Source organism: Nipponia nippon, unplaced genomic scaffold (assembly GCF_047370975.1).
Source record: "Nipponia nippon isolate SJK-2023a ecotype South Korea unplaced genomic scaffold, ASM4737097v1 scaffold_1, whole genome shotgun sequence".
In the NCBI taxonomy this organism is placed as follows: domain Eukaryota; kingdom Metazoa; phylum Chordata; class Aves; order Pelecaniformes; family Threskiornithidae; genus Nipponia; species Nipponia nippon.
The window spans coordinates 142,985,601-143,010,533 of record NW_028262290.1 but is presented as its reverse complement, the minus strand read 5'-3'; the positions used below and the strand labels follow the sequence as shown (position 1 = coordinate 143,010,533).

The 24,933-nt window shown below is 39.2% G+C and overlaps 1 protein-coding gene across 1 annotated transcript in view; it reads left to right on the top strand.

The window, feature by feature from the left end:
* The window catches only part of ZNF804B (zinc finger protein 804B), a 241,968-nt gene extending 232,613 nt beyond the window's left edge, over positions 1–9,355 (top strand). The window contains exons 4-5 of the mRNA XM_087758916.1: positions 2,814–2,944; positions 5,629–9,355. Of these exons, the coding sequence (XP_087615042.1) occupies positions 2,814–2,944; positions 5,629–9,355 (3,858 nt within the window). The remainder of the gene's footprint in view (positions 1–2,813; positions 2,945–5,628) is intronic.
* The last annotated feature ends 15,578 nt before the right edge of the window (positions 9,356–24,933 follow it).

Sequence of the window (24,933 nt, the reverse complement as noted above, 5' to 3'; positions counted from 1 at the left end):
GTTTATTATCATCCTAACTGTCAAAGAAGTGAAATGGCATTGCTTTGCAGTACCTGCACTCCATAGTACTAGCTTTCACATTGTTCTTTGTTTCCTTGACAAGTAGAAACTGTTTCTGTTTTTCCTTATGAATGCTTTATGTGTGATACTGAACAGCTCACGGTGACAGCTAAAACATAGCAAGCGGCACTAAAGGACATTTCTCAAATGTGTTTCTTTGCCCTTTCTTCACATTGAAGAAGTTAATAAGACTCAAGACTACCTATGTTTTTCTATGGAGGATAGGATCTTTAATGCTTAAATGTCTTTACACTCTTGTAAATATTACTTAGGTGACAGAAAGTGTGGATTCATTCTGGGAAGATTCTCTTATTTCCTTTACAGCTTTGGCTTTAACATATTATTTAAAAAGCTTCTTTCCTGGACCAAAAGTAACATTGTCTTGCATATTTGTCCATTGTACTGTAAATTGCAGGGAATGAGGTTGAGGGAATGGAGTGCTATATGACTGGCCTGGCAAGGGGCAAGTGAACAGTGAGGGAGGGCATGAAAGGGGACAGGAAAAAGCTAAAAATGTGGTGGAGCAACCATTTCTTTCCAAGGAACTGAAGCCTAAGAGCTTTAAAGAGAAGTTTGCAGCTGTCCTGTTTCAGAGTTTGATTCAGTGAAGTACTAGATGTTGGAGCTGATAGAAACTTTCCAGAGACAGATACGTATCTGACAGGCTGTATAGATTTCTGATGAATACAGTTAAACTTTCAACAGCCACCAGGCGGCAGGATGGTTCTTGCTGGGTGGAGCTGCACCAGTTCCCAGAGCAACTGCCTCTCTGGCCTTCTCTTCCTCCTCATCCACGGGAGTTTGCCTGTGTAGAGACACCAGGGTGGTTGAGAGGCAGCTCTTAAGCTCCCTGAGCAGCTGATTCGTGGGCAGCCCAGCTCTCCCTACCTGATCAGTGCTCAGAGGCACGTCTTGGGGTCCAGAAGGCTGAGAGCAAACAAGAAACTTCTGCTCTTAGTCTGCCAGCATTTATTTATTTTTCTCTCACAGATGTTATTTGGCTTTTTAAAAAATCCTGCACTTGAAGGACAGCTGATGTGACAGTTGTGGGAGATACCCACTACAGCTTTCCAGCACTCTTCACAGAATGTAGTCATGGACCCTGTTTCCTTGGTTTCCACCAAGGGTTCCTCCATGCCTCTCAGTCACATTATGTCATTGGCACTAACTGGATGACTTCATTTGAGCTGGAGAAAAAAGAAGCTGCCATCTCTTTAGATTGTATAAAGCGACCACACAGCAGTTTTCACCTATTCACTTTGTCTTCATCTACTGACAAAAGCTAGACCTCTCTCCAGAAAGCAGTTCTCTCTCATGCATTCATCATTCTCTTGACCCCTACAAGTTGAGGACTCTCTGCCTTCAGCCCTGTTTCTCAAATGCAGATACCTGTTGGCCTGTGTAGAGCTTTGTGCCATGGCTAGACTGCTCCACATGCCTGAGCTGCCGAAAGCAATATTTGCTGCTACAGTGCTGGGTCAGCCTCCAATTTATCCTACTGACGCATATTGTGCTTTTGGCCATGCTATAGGGAAACAACAGCATGAGATGATGGCAGTGATTAGGGTGTTGATCTTTAGGTGCTGGTGGACAGGCAAGTAGGCATAGATGCTGGCAGCTAAGCAGCAGTTTAAAAATGGCTGTGATACCAAAGCCTTTCTTCAAGTCTAGCTTGCAAAAACAGCTCTCTGGGCTCTATGGAAAATTTAGCATTTCCTGGTGTTGATACTATAGTTCTGAATTTCATGGAAGAGCACAGGGCCACCTCCAGACCAAGGGGCGAGTGGATGCAGCGGTTTAGGTTTCAGTCCTGGTCCTCAAGGTTTCCAGTTTGGGTGTCTAGCTGAATGCACCAGAGCTCCATTCTTGCTTGTAAACCTGCCTTCCCCAAACACCACAGCACTGGAGAGGCGGTGAAGGGAGGAAGGCATTTCTGCCATGGAATGTGGAAGCATGGATATGAATCGGGAATTTGTAAGGTTGGACATGACCTGCTAAGTCCTAGAGACCACAGTGAACTCAAAGGCAAGATAGCACCACTTTTTTTTTGCAGAGGATGTTTTTGACACTTTTTGGTTTGTGTCTTCTTCTCCTTCACTTTTCTTTATATTGTCAGCAGTGCAAAACCAGGTAATAAAAAATGTAATAAAGGCAAAGAAATTTTGCTCTCTCCAACAGGAATTACCTGACTTATAGATGTTCAAGGAGATCAAAAAATTGTGAAAATAACCATAAAAGAGTTTCCTGATCAAATATTTCAGACAGTAGTTCTCTCCTTTGAAAAACAAATGCAGTCTTAAAAAGCTACAAAACCAACACAGAAGCACGCATACATCCGTGCATACACATGCACGTATAGAGATCTATAAAAGATATTACACACACAAGCTCACCTTTATTCTAGTATATGCCTATGGATTAAATTCCAACTGACTGAATTAAATAGGAAAATTTTGACTACATTAAATGAAGTCTACTTTTGTGTATGTATTTGTACACAACAGAAGATCTGTGTATTCATAAGAAACTAAAAAGCTATCATTCATATGTAGGTATATATCAGCTAAATAGCGATGGCCTAATCATGCTGCTTTGTTAGGCAAAAATAGCATTTTCAGTCTCTTCTTAGGATGATAACATTTCAAGTATATTTTTACTCTCCATTTACATACTAACTCACCAAAAGCAAATAAATTGAGTAAGAGAAAATACATCTGCTGTGTACATATTTAATCCCTTCTCTTTTCACACAGAGATTGAAAGATTTAAAACAAAGGGAATTTGCTCGAAATGTGGCTTCAAAGTCATGGAAAGATGAGAAGAAACAGGAAAAAGCACTCAAGCGGCTCCACCAGCTTGCAGAGTTACGGAAGCAGTCAGAATGGCAAGTATTTAAAATTTATATTACGTTTTAATGCCCTCTTTCTTCAGTCCCGGAAGAAATCTCCATATTTTTACTCCTACACTCTGTAATGTACAGAGATTGTGTATACTGTAACCTGTTTTAAGCTGTCCCCAGCTCCAAATGTTCCTGTTCTGCAAACCATAAAATTGAAAGCCCCTGAATTAATTACTTGCTATTTGAAGGTTTGCGTTTTTCTCTCCTGTACCTAGTTAATCTCACCTCTTCTGAACTGAGTAGTTTGAAGATGTTTTTATATCATCACCATTTTACTTTATTCAAACTGACCGGAATAGATTAGTATAACTGTCTTATCATTTGATAGAAAGTGAACGGGAGAGGAAAAACACCTTTTAGATCATCTGTACTTAGTCTGTGAATCATTTTCACTACTTTTAGTATACTGAGATTATTCTCACAGTTTCTCTGTAGAGTAATGGAAGTATCATGATGTGAATGAAAAACAAGTAATTAACTGAGTTACATTTGCCCAATACTGTTAGCTCTATTGATGAATATCAGGATGCAGTACAAAGCTTGCACTAATAAACCTTTACATTTGAGAAATCTCCTTTGTTTAATGACACTGAATGCTTCAGTAGAATAGATTGCCACCAGACCAATTGTTTATGTTAATCTATGACCATAATGAGTTAAGTAGATAATTAAACTGGCATTCTTTTAAATTCATACCAAGCTTACTGTACCCTGGAAATAATAACATTCAGATTTTATTATATACTCATTTTGGCCTATGTAATTGCTTTTGAGTAATTTACTGAAATATAACAGTTTAGTGCTAATGTATCACTTTTATGGTTACAACTCCAATTTCATACAAATCTACTGAAAGAAATGTAACTGCCTGTGGGAAGATGCCTTTATGCCCACGCACTTGAATATGTAGTCTCAGATAGACGGATAAGGTCGGTGATAATAGAAAAGCCAGAGCAAGACTGGGAGGGAAAAAGCTGGTTTGCTTTTAGAAAGAGCTAGGAGTGCATAATCCTTTACAAAGAGCCTGGAAAGAAAGTGCTTTCTATTCCTGTCTGTAATGACTAATAGGTTCAGTGGTGGCTGAGAACCATGATCTTGGTGGAGGGGTAGCATTCCCAGTTGCACAGGCAAGACAGAAAGTCAGCCTTTCTAAGAAAAAGTCTACACACACACACAATTGTTATTGTCCCTGAGTACTGTGTTCAGGTTCCAACAGAGTTCCTTACAACAAGCTAATACAATTTGACAAGAAAATTACTGTTAATCTTGTGCACAGAAAAACTGAAAAAGCAGATATATTTTGCTGTTCCAAGGAGACTTTGAAAAGGATCTCTTTACACTCCTTCTCCAAGAGATAATTCCTTCTTGATGTGCAAATAGAGGTGAATTTGTATCTCCTGAAGCCAAATTTCTAGCAAATGCAAATATATTCTCAGAAATGTATACATATTCTCATACTCCAAGCTGACCCTACTCCAGGGAGTCTTTATGTCATTCCTGCTTCTGAAGATCAATGCATTTTTATAGCATTTATAAAGCATGCTAGCCTATTTATAGATAGCTGTTATGCAGATCTGGCAGTTGTAATTCACTTACATTTAATTAAAATATTTTCTAATTTTTAATTAAACTCTTTACTGAAGCTGGTTCCAAAATTTTTTCATCTAAGTGTACTGTAGTACTGCAGTACTGCATTGATAACAAATGTAGATAATTGGTCTAATGAAATGCATGTTTAAAATATTACTTGGAATAACATTTGTATGGTGGCTATATATGTCTCATCTCTAATGGAAAATGGTAACAGTCATTCCAATCTCAGTTAATTATATATTGCAAGAAATCAATGATTTACCATGTTTGTTAAGGCCTTCTTAGAATAGGTTGATTTTTTTTTTAAGTACAAGAAAACTAAACCACAAATTTAAAATCTGAGTGGTTTTGGGAAGAGGAAAAATGTAATTAATGAAAGTAGAATACAGAAAGAAAAAATATGGCAAAGTAAGTCAAATGGTGGTTGATAATGAGAGCACTGAAGTTGCCATTAATATTGATGGAAATCCACCTTGTGTCCTTTTCCCCACCAATGCTTGGTGATAGTTTTAGCATTAATATCTCTTTGAATATTTCACAAAGTCATTTATTGTGGAATAATATAAAGATAAAATTAAAATCTACTCTTAAAAAAATCATACGTACACCCCACCAAGCAAGCAAAATGCTGCCTTTTCTCTTATAGAGTTTGATTGTGCAGATGCTCCAGGTAGAAGTGTCTCATTTTGAGCAAGGCATGATTTCTTTTCTGGTGGCCTCTCAGGAAACCAAGACTTACCACAGACCAGATTCTCATTGGTATAAATTCAGAGTAAAGACAATACTGTTTATTCTGGATGTACATGGGCATAACGCTGAAAAAAAGCGTTCATGTGTTGACTTCAAATCATATAATTTCCTGTATGTAAAGACTGTCTTGCCCATATAGAAGCCCAAGCTCCGGGCTAGACTGCACATTTACCTTTAGAAACTTTAGGAACTTAGTTTTCCCTCATAACAGCATGAGTGACACCCTTCTTTACCAGACAGACATTGTCAAATGCAAGTTCTGTGTTAACTTGGTTACTTAATACAGCTTTCTTTTTTTTTTTTTTTTTTTATTTACCACCTTACAGCATCACTGGGAGTGGACCATTGCTTAAAGCCCCCAGATTAGTCGTGGAAAAGCAGCAATCACCAGATGGCATTTTCCTGTACAAGGGTGGCAAGTTCACAGCCAGTTCTCAAAGAACCACCACAAGAGAAGGACAAGGTTTCTCCAGCAGTGTACTAGAGAAACAGCAGCTTATCGTAAGCAGGCACCAGTCCACTACTGAAAGATCCCATGTACTTGGAAATCAAGTCTCACAAGTGTTCCCAGACAGCACCAATGCTTCTCAAAGGGCGGGCGTGTCTTTCTCATTCTCTAAAAAAGTCCCTTTGAAGCTCGAGTCCTCGGCATCAGTCTTCAGTGAGAACTCTGAAGAAGGAAATGATTGTAGTGAATCCCCCAACCATAAAACAAAGCAAGCTCTTGAGGGCTGCTGTTCTGGCACACTTTTGGAGGAGGATGTGAAACGAAGCCTGGATAAAGGGCCACCTATTACACAAGACCAAATGGATTTGCATAACAGTGCATCAAGTCATGTAGCTGCAAAACCTAAAATGCTAAAGGAAAATGAAAAAAGCAGTGATAGAGAATTCGAAGAAAAAGTCAGTGCTCATCCTTCACTTTGCAAAGTCAAAATGCAGCTTTCAAATTTGGATTTTTCTGGTTCACTTAGAGAAACAGAGCAAGAGAGCAGATTGAATGAGTCTGAGCAATTGTTGGAAACTCTCATTTCACCTTCATACCAAGCTAGCAATTTTTGTACACAGCCAAACACCTACAAGCACAGCAGTGCCCACCTGCCAGACCAGTTACCTGAGCTCCCACAACAGCCAGAACCTCAGCTGGCATGCATAAGCAACAGTAATGACAGTCCTGAGGTGGTAAAAAGAGAAAGATCTTTGGAGAATTTAGAAACCACAAATGGGAATATGGAAACACTTCCAAGGGAGACCACGGTTAAAGAGGTTAAGCCCCAGGCTTTGCCTTTCCTCCATGTAGTGAGCAAAGATGGCACCACTGCTCTTCAGTGGCCCACAGAATTACTTTTGTTTACAAAAACTGAGCCCTGTATTTCATATGGCTGTAATCCATTGTATTTTGACTTCAGACTCTCTTTAAATCACAGAGATGGTAAAGAGCATGAAACAAACAAAGCAAGCTGCAAAGAGCAATCTATTAATAAGACTGCACATGAAAATGAAGCCTCAGGTTTAATAAAATACAAGCAAATGTCAAATGAACAAGATAATCAGTTGTTGAAACCAAAGAAAATGAAAGGTTCCCTAAATCCAAGAAAGACCAAGCAAGAAGCTGAGTCAGACATAGGGAAAGAAATGAATGAAAATGGTCAAAAATACTTTGCAGATTATTTGAATGAAAATATACCCAAAGTGCCTGCTTACCTTGATGTTTCACAAAAGGATTACGTAACAGAAAAAAGTCTTCATACAACAACACTGAGAAGATCTTTAAAGCATCATTTTCATAGCTGTGAAAGAAAAAACCAGAACATTAGAAATGAAAGCATTTCCTTTTCTGCTTTTATGTCTAGGATTAAAAAGTCTAAAGCTGCAAAATGTCATTTAATTTATTCTGAGGAAAAACGTGAAAACCAAAATGACTGCAGATCCATTCAAGATGTGGCCAGCTGCAGCAGTGACATAAGTGACAGTGGAAAAGACTCTAGTGGAAGTTTTGTCAGTTATAAAGCCAATTCAAACAGCAGGTATTCAGAAAATGAAGAATGTGGAAGTTACATGAGATGTTGGAGATTCCCATCTCCTCAAAAGTCCTCCTCTGACAGACATTCCAGCTATTCTGACACTTCGGTTGGTGGTACAGGTAGCTACATGAGCTACATGAGTCCCAAATCGAACAACCACAGCAGAAATCACTTGCTTTTTTGTTGTAAAAGAAAAAGCAAGACAGCTGAAAGGCACAAATGTAAACACAGAAAGCACAAGTGTATTTTCACTTCTGATGATACAGATGAGGATTATCTTTGTCATAGTAGAAGTCACAGAGCTAGAAACTGTACACAGAGGAGCACAATTAAATATCGAAGATGTTCAAGACATAAAGTTTTACAACACAGAGACAGCTCTAAACACAGCAGACGTAGATGCTGGCATTCTGGCAAAGTGCATAGTAGAAGCTACCATAGCTCCAAAAGTTGTTCCACCAGAGATTCAAGAAGCAGTGAAAGATCATCTAGTAGCAGAATATCAAGAGGTGATATTCTGGATCCTTCAGGATCCAGGATCAGGATTCTTCAGGAGGATTCAGGATCCTTCTCAAAAGAGACTGACAACTGTGACAACAGAACAAAAGAGGACACAGAAAGAGGTTCTAACACCAAACTGGGAAAAACTGAAACTGCACATTACGACTCTCTGAATGTGAATGGTCAGTCAAAAAACTTTGCCACCTGCTCTTCTGAAACCCTGGCAAAAGACACATGTGGAACAAGAAAGTCACTGACAGCCAAGTTACTTTTAGAAAGAGTGCAGTCCAAGAAAACCCAGGAACAAGGACACGATTCAGAGAGATTTTCAAACACTTGTGGGGTGGAATTAAAGGATCACTCGCGAAGTCACTTTGCTCTTCAGTTTTCATCATCGGCAGATGACATTGCAATGTTACCTTTGCCAGAGAAACTGCTAGGCATAAGTAAAAATGACACAGGGCATAATGAAATCAGTTCGTTGGAAAACAGTGTGAAGAAAAACAACTTTGAAGCGTCAGAGATAACTAATGTTGCTCTTTCAACAGACACTGATTATGATCATTGTCTTTTTAAAGACATCATTCAAATAGGAACAGGCTATCAGAGCCCGAGCATAAAAAGGAACACAGCAATAAAGGAACAATCCAATCTCTTCATTAGTGAAGTGCAACCCTTTATACAAAGCTGTGACCCAGTACCAAATGATTTCCCTGGTGCTTTTCCCTCTAATAGATATTCTGTTGTTGCTAATTCAACAGAGACCAAAGAAGAACTACATGATGTAAACATGGACTCGAATCGGGCAGAAGGCAGTTCAGACTCTCTTTGTGACAGTGCTATGCAGAAGTATGATGACACAGTAAATGACCCAGAAGTGTACAGTAAATCCACCTCCCCTGCTTTAACGCAGCAGCCTATCACATTTTCACCAGAGGAAGTAGACAAATACAGGTTGCTGCAGCTGCAAGCCCAGCAGCATATGCAGAAACAACTTCTAGCAAAACACTTGAAAGTTTTGCCTGCCCCAGGACCAGCTGCCTTCTCTGCAACACCAGCAGTTCCTGCCCTCCCTGTTCAGCAGCATGCTACTGTCACCACCATCCACCACACACTGCTGCAACGCTTTGCTGTCTCGGCATCTGTACATCCCCATGGTAGCCATCTCTCCCTGGCACACCTCCACCCCCTCTCTCAGGCACATTTCGCCCCCATCTCACTTTCCCCAATAGCACCAGCCCTCTTTCCCACCCACCCTGCTCTGCTGACAGGACACCCATTGCACTTGGTCTCCACCACCCCCCTCCACCCTTCACCACTGACCTTCCCCACACTGCCACACACTGCATATATCCCAGCCTTATTTACACCGCACCTGAATGCAGCCACACCTTCTGCTATACATCCAAATCCCTTAATTCATCCATTATTCCAAGGGCAAGAGCCCCATCACCATTCTTGCTGTAGCCAGCCCCAACAGTTACCAACAATAAAAGAAGTTTTTAGTGTTTCTAGCTATTTAAACTAGCCCAAACAATTACACCATGGCTCCAAAACCACATTTGAATAAAATAAATTATTCAGTGTTCAATCACATGTCTGAGGGGAAATTTACTGTTTTGCTGAGAGCACAACGGCAAATATTTTAAAGTCCACATTCTGGCTGACAGCATATGAATGTTGATTTAGTTCTCGTATCACTGAGTAAAAGCTGTTTTAAAGCCTTTTATGATACTATCACAAGGAGGCCAGGGACCAGCTAGTGTCATTTCACAGAAGGTTTGGAAAGAACAGCCTGAAGTGAAGTCTGTGACTGTCAGTAGGTATAAGACCACAGCACCCAGACATAACAGGACCAAGAATGTCAACACTGATGAGTGATTTAAAGTAGCGCAATTTAAGGTAGGGCAATCTTGACACACACCTCAAAGGTTTGCTTTTCTGAGTGTGTATATGCAATGGCACAGTACTTGGTCTGGTTGAGGTATTTCAGACTGAGCGAAATAGAAGGTATCTGGTTCTGTCTCCTGGCCAAAATAAATTGGGGACCCTCAGAGAGAGTGGTGATGAGCTAATACTGGAAGAAGAGGGTCACAACAACATCTCAAAGATACTTTAGTGATTTTATCCCTGGGATATCTTGCTTGGACAGTGTAAAGGGACTGCAGTCTGGCCACACATACATAACAAAAAATTCCCTTAGTGTAGGAGGCTCTGTGTTGGCACAAGCAGGCTGCTACTTTTCTCCCTGAGCCAAGCATCCAAGAAGGCAAGGGAAAAAAGTGGATGAAGCCAAGTTCTTTGTCATTGCCTGCCTGTGGTTGTAACATAGGGTAAGTTGGGGCAGGCTGCAGCAGCCCAGAGTTGCCAAGCAGCTAGTGCTGGCCTTGAACCTCAGTGGTCCTTGGCCAAGACTGCAACACTTTACTACCAAACAGAGCTCTGATGTGTGGGAGAGTCTTGCCCAAAGAATGTGTAAATACGTTTCATCCCTTTCACAAACAACATAAACAATTGGCTGGTCCTATAAAATCGTGCCGATATTCATAAAAATGCAGAAGCAAAATTCTGAGCAGAAGCTGGCTCTCCAGGTCAAGTCTCATAGACAACCATGCGACAGTTCTCAGCATTTCAAGGTATATTGAATCTAAACAAATAAATCCAGATTCTCGCATGGCTTCTCAAACTCTCAACATACAAATTGAAGTTCTGAATCTGCAGTGTTTGAATGCATGTATCCAACCTTCAGGGTAATGTGTGGTTGAAATTGCTAGTAATAACTGTGTATCTGGAAATAGGTGAGAGCTTCAGCATCTCTTTGAATGGCACATTTTGACTATTTTTATAATGTTTCTAACTCAACATGGGATAGTTAGCATGAAATTAAGTTCATATTGTGGTTAGACTGCAGGCATGCTTCCCAATATAATTGGACAACGAAGTGTCCAACAGACAGTACCTGTTTGTTTGGATTAGAAACATTCAAAATAATTTCAATTCATTTGCAATAACGTAGTGCACAATTAATAATGTATCTTTAAGAATTGATATAAAACACACTAAAAAACTTTTGGAGGATTTTATTTCATTATATTCGGCTATCGAAGAAACTGAGAAATCTAATTACAATTAAGTTGAGTATTTAAAATACAACTTAGGACCAATTATCTAACTTAGTTTTAATCAAATTAGATTGATCCATTGCAATAAAATTGAATTGTCTTAATTTCTAAAAGCAGCTGCTTCAGCATAAACTGGTATTATGCCAAACTTTTCAAATGGCTTTACAAGTTGTGACTGCTTGTTTTGCAGTTGATTTTCAAAGTTAAAATTTCTTTGGGTACTTAACATTCTAGCCATCAAATAAAAGCTGTCAGGAAAAAATCTGGAGACTGAGCAGAAGCAAAACATTTTTGTATCGAAAAAAGTTGGTGAAACCAGCACCCTCAAATATCTTTTGCTTGGTTTCCCAGCTGTTTTATTAATTTCATTAACAAAATGGATTCATGCCATTTTGGAGTTACTTATCTTTATGGTTTCATTTTCTCATTTTAATTGTAAGGAATTTCATTAATTGAAAATTTTGCTTCAGAATTAAGGAAGTCAGAAATTTTCTTTGGGAAAGATGCTAAAAATAATTTTTTCCATAGTTTTAAAATTCTTCCTTTCATTTTTGGCTGAAAATCTTCCCCAAATTAGCTCTGAATTTACACATAATTTCTATACTTCTGAAACTTTATTTTCTGAGAATCAAACATATTTCACTGAACGTGACTTAACGTCTCTGAAAATTAGTACTTCCTTGCTTGGATGGAGATCCTTCACTCAGCGGACCACTTGGAAACATTAGTTATAATTCTGTAGGAACACTCTGATTTGGGCTTTTTAAAGGAGCCTGTGCCCTAGAAGAGGCTGACTGAGCTACACAGCCACTACCACCAGTTCAGGGCTAATACAAGCCTAGAAGATGCATTTCCTGCCCTACAAACTTTTAAATGTATGGGCCCAGTCCCATTCCTATTCAAGAAAAAACAGCTGTTGTCATTGTATATAAGAGTTCATTTGAATCCTAAGTAGATAACACTAAGAGAAAAAAGTGAAACAGAAAAAATGACAGGCTAATCTCATCTTTAATGTGTATACATACATATTGTATCCCTGCTTCTTACAGGCAATGTTAATATTGTAGAAATTCCTATGGCAAGAAACCTGACCAATTGAAATTTAACAACATTCTACTATGCAGATCATTTATGGAAAATAGTTATATACATTTCCCTTAATGTATGCGCAATACAATGGGATTCTAGGAAGGAACCAAATCATAGGATGTCCATGCATCATTGTATATACCAACAAGGATGATCTGGTAAGGCAAATGAATAGACAATAAAGATTACATTTAATTCTTGGAACAATGGAAATCAGAATTTTGAGAGGCATTGATGGAAAAAAGAGAGATTAAGAAGGAACAGAAACAGCACAACAGCAAAACAGCAATCATTGACTACCAACAAAGGGAATGACCAATATCATTCTTAGTACAGAGAAGGGATTTTCTTGGAGAAATGTAATAAAATTATCAGCACAGCTGAGATGATATATTTGCTCTACTTGCAGCCATATTTGTTTTTCATGAGTAATGTACTTTAAATATGTATCATTACTAAAAGCATAATTGAACCTGATGTATGGAGCCGTGCTACAATTTTGATTTTATTTAGACTGATTTTTAAAAGAGTTACAGTATCCTGGTGACAGCAATATATACACTCCAAGTTAATAATCTATTTTGGCTTAATTATATATTCTTGATACATAATCCAAGGAAACAGGTCAACCACATTGTAAAATCCAATAACAAAAGTTTCCTGAGTTGCACAATGATTTTTTTTTTTTTTTTGGTAACTGAGGCACTTCTGAAATACATTTAACATGTATATTTGTTGTGCAGATTTGCATAAAAATGCCATTTGACCGGATTGATTTTAAAAGTGTTAAGTTTGTATTTAAAACTGGATAATACTCTGGCTAGTATAATATGTAAACTAGTAATTTTGTTTTGTATTCTCTGTATAAAGTGTTTTATATTATACAGTAGCTAAGTGAATTGCACTATTGTACATGCAATGCGGCTTTTTTTTTAGGTTATTCAAGGAATTCCTGGGAATGTAGTTTAATGCAATAATATTTTTTTTCAATAAAAAGGCTTACTGGTATAAAGAGTGTCAGTCATGTATTTTTAATGTAAAGCATACCAAAAGGCAACAACATAATAAAATGCAGAATGATGCAAACATATTCTGTATTTTAATCTGCAGAACTGAAATGCATTTAATTCATCCCTGTGGCTATAAACCTGAAATTTCTTAGAATGTTTCCTAAAGATTTTAGTATGTGTTACAAAAGTGGGTTGTTTAAATGGAACTGAAAATAAATATTCCTTAAAAAAATTACTTTATCTATGTGGTTTTTGTAAGTATCTTTAATAGATCAACATCCTCCTGGATATTTTTATGCACTAATCAGTTTATTTAGACTTACACTTATAACTCACTTGTCAGGTTCCCCAAATACTGTCTCAGAGCTATGGTTCCTAATGCTTGTGTAGAAAGTCCTTTGGTAAAGAAGCTTCTTCACTGAAAGAGTAGTCAGGCAGTGGAACAGGCTGCCCAGGAAAGTGGTTGAGTCCCCATCCCTTCAGGTATTTAAAAGACAGGTAGACGTGGTGCTTAGGGACATGGTTTAGTGGTGGACTTGGCAGTGTTAGGTTAACGGTTGGACTTGTTGATCTTAAGGGTCTTTTCCAACTTTAATGATTCTATGATGTTACGATTCTATGATTCTAAGCTGATTTTTTTTCTTTTTTTCTTTTTTCTTTTTTTCTTGGGTTTTTTTTTTTTTTTTTTCTATACCATAATTCATTATTCAGGCCAAACCTTCATTTAGGGCTGTTACTTCCTTGGGAATGAAAAACAAATGTTTTGCCAGACTTGAAATGTCTCTTATCACCAGATGGAGAGACTTTTTGGAGGAAATAAATATACATTTTATTTAACTTAAAAATGGAAAGCCCAATAAAGCAGATATTTACAGACAGTATAAAAGAAAAGAAAAACATATTTGTAGCTACTTATGTCTAACTTTAGCTTCAAGACACTCTTTTTTGCTTCCCTCAGTTAAAATACTGTCTCAATGCAGTGTCCAGCTGTAGGAAGACCCAGACATTGCCTCCACTCCACAGGATCTCAACTAGGGGATGGGCTTGTTCTTAGAGATCCTGTTTCCCCCAGCGTCTGCTCAGGTGGGAAACCTCCCTGCCCTCTGAGGGCTTTCTGTAAGTAAGTCTGAGGTGAGGTCTCAGGACTTCTTCCATCTCAGTGCTGGGTACTGCAGCTAAAATGAATCTAGCTCTTGGGCACAGGCTAGGCAGTTTCCTCCCAGCCAGGCAGAAAACAAAATGAATATGATTGTGAAATAGACTAGACTAGGCTTACTTCAGTTGGAAGGTACCTATAACAACCTACAACGATCATCTAGTCCAACTGCCTGACTAATTCAAGGCTGACCAAGCTAAAGCATGGTATTAAGGACATTGTCCAAATGCCTCTTAAACACGGACAGGCTTGGGGCATCGACCACCTCTCTAAGAAGCCTGTTCTAGTGTTTGACTACCCTCTAGGTAAAGAAGTGCTTCCTGATGTCCAGTCTAAACCTCCCTGGTGCAGCTTTGAATCATTCCCATGTGTCCTATTGCTGGATACCAGGGAAAAGAGATAGGCACCTCCCTTTCCATTTCCCCTCCTCAGGAAGCTGTAAAGAGCAATGAGGTTGCCCCTCAGGCTCCTTTTCTCCAAACTAGACAAGGCCAAAGTCCTTAGCTGCTCTTCATAGGACATGCCTTCCAGCCCTTTCATCAGCTTTGTTGCCCTCCTCTGGATGCATTCAAGGACCTTCATATCCTTCTTCAATTGTGGGGCCCAGAACTGCACACAGTACTTGAGGTGAGGTCGCATGAATATTGAATACAGCAGGATAATCACCTCTTTTGACCAGCTGGTTATACTGTGTTTGATTCACCCCAGGATGCAGTTTGCCCTCTTGGCTGCCAGGGCACACTGCTGACTCATATTGAGTCTGCTGTTGACCAGCACCCCCAGATCCCTTTCTGCAGGGCTGCTCTCCAGCCACTCCTCTCCCAGTTTATACTTGTGCCCGGCATTACTCTGTTGTAGGTGCAGAATCCAGCATTTGGACTTGTTAAATTTCATCCCATTAATCATAGCCCAATGCTCCAATCTATCTAGATCCCTCTGCAAGGCATCTTGTCCCTCAAGAGAGTCAACAGCACCTCCCAGTTTGGTATCATTTCATCAGCAAACTTGCTAATGCTGCATTCATCTCCTGCATCCAGAAATAACCTAATAGCTTACCCAGGTATGACCAACCCACTCAGGATCCAGACACACAAGACATTTAAAAATGTTCCATCCCCTCCTCGACCACCAGGCACAGGTTTCAACCCCCACATTGCAGTGGCTTTTGCTTTCTCCCTTCCCTTCCCTTCCCTTCCCTTCCCTTCCCTTCCCTTCCCTTCCCTTCCCTTCCCTTCCCTTCCCTTCCCTTCCCTTCCCTTCCCTTCCCTTCCCTTCCCTTCCCTTCCCTTCCCTTCCCTTCCCTTCCCTTCCCTTCCCTTCCCTTCCCTTCCCTTCCCTTCCCTTCCCTTCCCTTCCCTTCCCTTCCCTTCCCTTCCCTTCCCTTCCCTTCCCTTCCCTTCCCTTCCCTTCTCCCTTCTCCCTTCTCCCTTCTCCCTTCTCTTCTCTTCTCTTCCCTTCTCCTCTTCTCTTCTCTTCTCTTCTCTTCTCTTCTCTTCTCTTCTCTTCTCTTCTCTTCTCTTCTCTTCTGTTCTCTTCTCTTCTCTTCTCTTCTCTTCTCTTCTCTTCTCTTCTCTTCTCTTCTCTTCTCTTCTCTTCTCTTCTCTTCTCTTGTCTCTTCTTCTCTCTTCTTCTCTTTTCTTTTTTCTTTTCTTTTTTCTCCCTTGTGTGTCTGCTTCACTGTTTAGTCCCACAATCATCAGTCACATTAGCAGAGCTAAAGAGGGGAATGAGAGTGAGCCTGGACAGGAAAAGAGAGAGGGAGAAGAGCACAGAAAGGGAGGCTGGAAACACATTAGGCCAATTTTCTTCAGAGATGATGTTTGAGTACTTGTGTCCTCATGCAACACCAGGAAAATCTTTCCTACACTCTGGTGGGAAGTCTTTCACTTCAGTGCATAACCTTATTATGCAAAGTAAGCACCTGTGGTTTAACCTGGCAGGCAGCTAAACACCACATAGCTGTTCACTCACTCCCCTCCTAGTGGGATGGGCGAGAGAGTCAAAAAAGAAAGGTAAAACTCGTGGTTTGAGATAAAGACAATTTAATAGGACAGAAAAGAAAGGGAAAATGATAATAATGATAAAAGAATATACAAAACAAGCAATGCACAATGTAATTGCTCACCACCCGCTGAATGATGCCCAGCCAGTTCCCGAGCAGCAGACTCCTGGCCAGCTTTTCCCCTAGTTTATACACTGCGCATGATATCATGTGGCGTGGAAAAGCCCTTTGGTCAGTTGGGGTCAGCTCTCCTGGCTGTGCCCCCTCCCAGCTTCTTGTGCATCCCCAGCCTACTTGCTGGTGGGGTGGCGTAAGAAGCAGAAAAGGCCTTGACTCAGTGTAAGCACTGCTCAGTAACTAAAACATCCCCATATTATCAACATTATTCTCATCCAAAATCCAAAATACAACACTATGCTAGCTACTAGGAAGAAAATTAACTCTATCCCAGGAAAAAACAGGGCAGCATCTTAATATAAACTTTATACAGAAATATAAAGAATCACTGGAAATGCAGCTCATTATCTTGCTCTTTCTAGACACTAGGCACAATGATAACAATGTGTGTGTGGATAACAGGGATTTGCAAGTCAGTGAACTGCACTGCTGCCTTGCTGAGACTGGGACACACTGTTGTGATGTGCTTGAAGATTTCTCTGCCCCAGGGCTAAAGGGAATGAATTCATTAACATTTCAGGTCATGGAAATATTCTCATTGTCTTCAGGACCATCAGGCTGAGCCTTAAGTCAACACCTTACTTGTCTATAAAGCACACAGCACTTTTAAAATATTTTTTATTATTCTTCAATAAACACATTATTTTCTTTAACAGAAAACACAGAAGAAGCCAAATAGCCAATTGCAGAAATTATAGACAGAAATAAATCTACAGTTACAGTAATGGGTATTTATTCTAAACATCTACTGCTTAACAGTGACCAATCTGTTTTGTGAATGTGCTTAAAAGTGCTCTTGACTGAGATGTGAAGCAGTAGATACACCACTGTCTTAAAAGAAGACTCAGTCCAAACTCATTTTTTATGACCTAGCTATAAACCCCTCAAAATAAAGATAAGGTTGAAAAGCTTGATAGACTTCCACTGAGCAGTGTAAGGAGTTCTGCTGCCTCTACTTAAGTGCACATCTAAAATTTATATTACACACAAAAATCAATATTTCATTCTTATGAACTGATAAACTTTTTAGACCAAATAAATTTATCATTTGCAAATCAATAAATTAAATGTATTTATCAATTTTATATATAAAACTGTTCTGTCTACTCCAAGCAACTGTGTGCAAATCAGCAACATTAATAAATAAATCATTGTGAATGGAATGAACCAATTAGTCTCAGACAGCTATAAATTGACTATTTCTATATAAAGCAATATGTTCTATACAAAAATGGTTGAATTATAATTTGCTTTCTTCTTTTTTGCAAGTAATTTATGGGCTAACTGTTTTCTGCCAGCCCCAGTGAGAAACCCTACAGAATTTAATAGAAATAGTTATGTGCGTGTGTGTGTGTGTGTGTGTGTGTGTGTGTGTGTGTGTGTGTCAGGGAGGGCATGTGTGTCTTCTTAAGGATGTACAATTGCATCTAATAGAAACTTATACCCCGACATAGAATTCTTCATGTAAATCAGAAAAGGAAAGATGTACAGGTAGGAAATATCTTTAATCAATTGTTGCATATCTGCATCAGTGAAATACTGCAGAGTTCCCAAAACAGGGAGTCTATTTTCCCTGTCCCTCGTGTTTAGAAGATCTAAGTTGCTGAGAAAATGCTTACCTGTCAACTGTCCACATTCTTACGAAGTAGAAAGTCCTGCTTCCATCAGAGAAGGTGAAAACACTAGAAAAGTTTGCTCCTTGCTTATGCCAGGATTTCTCTGAAAAGATTCCAGTCGTCTTGAGAGTGCACTCCATTTTGAAGTGAGTTTACTTTCTCCAGAGAGCTGGAGCACCTATGGGTTTGAAGGTGGAGATTCAGATAGTCTCATCTGCTTAAATGTTGATCCTGTTAATTTAGGTTCCAAATAAAAACAGCCAGATCCAGGGATAAGTATTCAAATTTGAAGAACTGAAACATATTAAGAGAAGAGTTAACACTACAGGTTGGTTAAGTTGCTAGTTGTCAACTGGGACAAGTTTCCTGCTCACACAGGACTGAATTTTTTCTGTCTTATCCGTAGCATGCAACCCATACCTGAAGTACACAGGAGAGTTTTCAGGACTATATTATATTTCCCTCTCTCTCCCTGAGACACTTGAGAAACTGGCTGTGAAAAAAACCCTGACAATTAAATGAGATGATCCTTGGTCTACTTTTTAGTTTACTAGTAATTTCTTGAAATGTCTCTGTGACTTACAATACTTAATGCTTTTATTAATATCATCTGTAATTACAGTACTGGTATCTACTGCTGACATATTATAGGTTTAATCCTTAGCAATGAGCTTTCCCCCCATGAAAGCCTCTCTCTTAGTTCTGTTTTGTGACTGTATTTTTTCAAATGCTAAATTCCCTGGTTTTATTTTTCTTAAATAATGTGTTAGATAAGCAGTTCTTATATGATTTTTATTGGAAATTATAGGGGTCAGGGTGAAGTATAATAATGAATCTTGTTATGGGTTATGATCAGAGCTTATGAGTTGAAAATAATTTTGTCTTTCATCTCAACATTGCCAGCCCCCACTAGCTTTTCACAAGAGAGATTCTCACAAGCTGAAGGCCAGTGAGGGTGGTAAAATGGGAGAGCAGAAGGAAGCAAATGAGCACAAGGTCTGCCTGTGAATGATAAAGGTAAAAGAGAAGGCATGTGCAAAGTCTGAAGAGCAAAGTCAGGTTTGTGACACCTGGAGAAAAGGGTATGTTAATTCCAGAGGGTGCAGAGAGCACCAAGGAAAGGTTAGACTCATGATGGATAAAGCTAGACAGGTTTGAAAGCTCAAATAAAACCTCAGATGAGCCGCTGTAATTAGTGATGTCAATAAAATTAAGATGAAAATTCCTGGTGTGATTTTTTACTCATGGTAGGCTGTTACTTTTGTAAAAATAACATTTTCTTTTCCATATCTGCTCCCAGTCAAGTCCTAAGACAAACAGGGTCAGACAATGACAAAAAACAATGAATAACTGCACAAATGTTTCAAAAAGTATACAAGGATGTGTTTAGCTACTGAGTAAACGTTTGGTCAGCTCTTACTCTGCTAGTTGTGATTTTCTCATTCCTATATCTGGGACATTTGAAACAGCAGGTTATGGGCTAGTTTTGAGCAAATGTAAGAAAAGAGCATGAAACAGTTCAACCTGGTGAAGTTGGTTATTTGGATTTAAAAACAGGGGAAATGAGTCAGCTCCATTTGAATCCAAAGAAATTTGTATGCTTGGTGAAATGTAACCTAAATGATGAATTAAAAATCTGTTAAGTGGAAAAGATGTTAATGCTTAATATTAGAATTTTTTTCTAGAGAGTTAACAGCAACATTTTTTTCTAGAAAATAGCCAGGGAATGAAAAGCTGCAAATAATAATTTAGGAAAATAGCGTTCATCATATTTGATAATCTGTTTGATGCACCAGTGTCACAAGAAACCATGGTGTCTTTCAAAAGGGACCTTTACCTGGTTCTTCCTGACAAAGTTAACCTGAGGCAGAGGAATGTCTTTGCCAGAGCACTGACATCTGAGTATATTTATGAGGCATGAATTACCAAATTCCCCATAGAAGAACATTTGGGGTAGCTGAGGCAGCAGTTTCACAGGACAAGCAGCAGTTCCTCTACTCTGGTAGACCAGAAGACCATAGATGATGATATGGAGCATCAGTAAACAATCTCCTAGGTACAAGCCTGGATATGTTTGCCATATAATTACTGGGAAGACTACTGTTGAAGTCTCTAGGCACACAGATATGCCTGGTGGTATGGCATTTCAAGGCACTACAGACTGCTAATGACTCAGAAAGAGTATATATATTTTTTTGGGGGGAAAAAAAGTCCAAACCAAACCAAGCTACAAAGAATTTAAATTTGAAAGTGTCTCCTTAATAAAAAATGAACTAAAAATTCTCAGCATGTCTCAGTACTAGAAATATATATTAATGCTAACCTTAAAATTCTTCTAGAACTGTAAAATACATAAACACTTCAATCATGCTGTAAAATTCCTATTGCCTGTGTAACACAAATCCTTTCTCTCTGCACAATTGGACCATCATGATGATGGCAAACCTTGTAAAATGGACACTTGGAACCATATAGTATTTTCCCCTGTTGCTAATTCAATAAATGCTTGGATTAAAAATGTTCTGATCCTTTCTTTCTAAGGTCACTCATCTGCAGCTGGAAGAAGAGAAAGAGTTAGACGTTTGCTAAGGGTATATTTTCAAAGTACAGGAGAGAGATTTAGCCACTTAATTCCCTTTATAGGCAATGCATTTGAAAGGTTTTGTGACCTTTAGGTTAGAATACATGGGTTAATGTGTAACTTCATTTTTTTTCTAAAGATTTCTCAAGGATTTCTCAGAAAGTTGGCTTTAGAAACTCATAGTGGATAGAGACATGATCAGCATGATCAGACATGTTCAGACTGAGGAAGTCTCCTTGGCAGCTTGGAAAACTAAAAGCATTGCATGAAAACCATATCACAGTCCTGTCTGTCAGCTCCTGTTAGAAAAGCATTTTAACTTTTCCTTAGAATTTCTTCAGCCTTCACAAATCCAAGAATAAATTCACCACGTAACACTCCCACCGAACAGTTTTCAGGTCTAAGCATGTAAGTACTCAGTACTTACGGAGAAACTTAACATTGAGTCAAATGCCGGCTTGACATTATGCCCTTTGATTATGTGCTACTGACCTCTCATAAGCTTGGTCAGCAAGATCAATGGGCTCCAGAAGCTCAGTGATACATTATGGGACACGCGTGCCATTGTGCAAAGACTGAAATGCACAGTGGCCAACGAACTGGCCCAGTATTTGTGTCTGCTTCCCTCTATCTTCATAACCCAGTGCTTAGAGTTTTCCAGACCAGAGGACAAGGCACATTCTTGCCTCCTGTGTGTATGGTAGACACACTCCAGTGCTCAGGTGACACACTGCATTAACATATCTGCCAATGAAAGCTCTCTGTGTTATGGAAATGAGACAAGATGAACTCATTACATACAGCATGCAAGAATCCTCCTGTCTAAATGGGACTGCATAAAATGTAGATGTCTACCTCCCTGTGTTCCCCGTGTACTGAAGAGTGCTTACTGTGGGCTCATCCCACTTTCCTCAGGATCACTAGAGTCACCCTTGCTAGGCGTTTACTGCTCCCCACTGAGCTTAGGATGTGCCTACATGACAGCTCAAGCTACAGTTTAGAGTTCAAAGTAGATCAGCCACGTAAGATACATATTGCTATATTTTGGACATCCGGAAATTTTTGAAACTCAAAACTGGAATCACTACAGCTAATCCAATTAATCATTATAGAGGTACTACTCCTGCTTAAGGTGCAGAAGAGGAAAGCAAGACAGAAATCCCAACAGATCTTTATTTTCAGCTATTTATAAGGAGATGCTTATTAAATGCCTGCCCTGACTGAAGTCAAAAGAGGGCTGACATTTCAAATACAGGTAGGTTTAGCTCCAGTGCTTTACAAGAGTTGTCTAGAATTATTCACCAAAATATTTTGTGAATAATATATGATTACAAGTATATTTTTAAGCAGCTCATGACCAATTTATGAAATGAAAAATGTTAAATTTAAATAGGTTATTTGCTTCATATTATTTGCTCAGCTCAAACGATAATTCAATTAAGTTCTTACATATGTTTGCGCACAGTATCAGATTCATTTCTTGTTTTTAATTTTTGCATTTTTCTTCTTTCTCCCCATGCAGATAGAGATACTTTCCTCATCATCAGATTGGTTGACTTTCAGTGCTAGTTTGCTATTAGCTGGTATTAAACGGTCAGTCATTAGTATTCTGTATGTCACGTAAACATTCAGTACGGTATCTGTTTTTCATCAACTTTAGCTGCTAGAAATGAATGAAAAATGCAGCAATAGAACATTTCAAAAGGTTTTGTCACAGGAATGTGTGGGACTGTCCTTGAAGCGAGTCCAAAAAAATCTGTAGTAGCAAGTGTAGATAAAATGATAACCAGAGAAAGAAAATGACAGGCCAAAAAAGAGAGCCTTCAAAGACTCTTCTTTTGATAAGATGCAATTACCACAGAAAGTTATATTATTCAGATCATGGTCTTTACTCTCTGAGAAACCATTAAAGCATCTGCTACAAACCCTGAGCAAAGAACATGCTGGAGCATGATAGTCATAAACAGACCTAACATGATGATACATCATGGTCTTCTTCCATGAACCATCAATGCACAAGAAATCTATGGCCCAAACAACACTGCAAAGGACATTTCTCAACCCAAGTTTGTCAACTCTGTACCCTTCCTGATGTATTTCAAACCCCAGGGAATAATGGGAAATAAAGCCCTGTTATGATGCCTTGTAACCTTCAGAGGGGAACGGGTGATTTTAGAAAATGTGAAAGCACAGGCAGGCCCCAGGGGAGAAGAAATCCTGGGAGCGAGCTTGCCCTGTGGCAGGGGAAGCTAGGGAAAGCACCCAGGCTGCAGCCAACAAGAGGAATGTGCTAAGAGGGGCAGCTGCACTGCTCTGCTTGCAGAGGAAAAGGCTTTAAAGGCTGCACCTGGCCCAGCTGAGAAAAACACAGCACAGAGATAACCAAGCAGTCTAAGAAAGCAAATTGCCCTTCAAAAGAAAGATGGCTCATTTTAACCCCCTTTAGTTAATGTGAGCTGCTGTGCTTAAATGAGCATGAAGACACAATCTAAGAGGACAGTTCTCACATCCACATAAATTCCCATGGTGGAGGATGCATGCAATGAGGGATGGTTGCCATGAAGTCTGTGCTTTATGGGAGATGCTGTTCTTTCTATACAGACTTTCTACTGCATGGACCCATTCAATCCCATTTTCTGACCTGAAAATGTTACTTTAGAGCTACATAACTAGAGGCTTTACCTTTAAATTGTGACATTGCTGTATATAAAAAAACATTTAAGCAATCTACAGAGCTGCTTATAAACTGAGTACACCTGTAGTAGATGGCACTGATGCCAAGGTGGAAAGGGTCTTCATATACTGTACAGGGGACTCATTATATTTGTCTTGGAAGAACAGAAACAGTGGTTGGATATGGCAGTTAGCTATAGATGTCTTCAAAGCATAAGCTGCCAAGACATTACAGTTAGTGCCTGAAGATTAAAATTTCTCAGGTAGCTCCCATTAGGACCCAACAATTCATTGTAATGTGTTCAGAGCATATATTACACCACATGAGCTGGTTATATCTCTCCAAATAAGGACATAAACTGCTAGGGATGTGACAGAGGAAATGCAGGGTATTCATTGTACGCAAAATTGCTCTTTCCCATTGTAGTCCTTAAAATAATTGTTTCATAGTCCTGTGCCATTTGTTCTAGCTTGTGGCTGCCCAATTCTATGCAATAAACCTAGGGATTATATTACCTGTCTTGGTCTTCCAAAGATCTCAGAGAAGTGATATTTTGAAGAAAATAACCTGAAGCCCTATGTTTTGAAATAGGTAAACAGGATTATTTCCAGGCTGCTAATACAAAGACATGTAAGCATGATGATGATTTCTAAAATAAGGTTCAAGCAATAGGTGTGCAACAGAGTCCATGTAATTTCCATGAAATTACACTCGTGACTCTGGAGAATGCAAGCACTCACAAATTTCCCTGTTCACATTACCTATATATATATCTCTATATATATCTGTACATCAGCTGAGGCAGACTTCTGTCCTCACTCTGATCTCATATTTTGAATGACTAAATCACCAAAGTGGATCCCCAGTCATCTGACTAAACCTACACTTGTCACACAGTGGGGAGGAACTGACATTTTAGCCATATTATAAATGCCTTTGTGCACGCATGATGGGGAGAACTTATATACTGCAGTATATAAGCACTCTGTAGCTCTTGGAAATGTCCAGGCTCCTACACTGTGTCGCATGCACGGTGGCAGCTGGGTCTGCTTTTGCTGCCACTTGTAGGTGTGCAGAACAGACTTGCTCAGAATCTAGCAATACTTGAAATCTAAGACCAGATCCAAATTTTGCAGCAGTAGTTCAGTTCCATTCTTATTGTCTTGATTCATTTTAACAAGTTGAAATCTCTGCCCTCCTTGCTGAGTCTCCCAGAACATCATGCTTTCTACCTGAACAGCCTTTCAACACAGACATCCTTTGGTGCCATCTCTCACTTCCCAGTGTAAGTCGTCATAATGCAAAAGTATACAGTACTTTAGATCTATGCTTAAAATATAAAATGCCAGTTTCTCTCACATAGAGGTCCCAAGGCTTTTTTAAGATCAAGCTACTGCTACCAGAAATAGGGTGCTGCAATTGAATCTGTGATTCTGTGAATCATTTAGAGTTTTATGGTTTTGTATTCTGCACTATACCAGGCTTCCAAGTAGGGCATGTGTACATGTGCATTTGATGACATCTACTGTATGCATACAGCTAATATAAAATTTGCATGATGGTAACTGATCACATACAGGCTCTGATGAGCTCCTTTCCTTCTGCTAAGCTCCACATATCTTAGTGAACTTCTGCATCAGTTCACACCCTGGATCAGAGTGATGCATACATCATATATG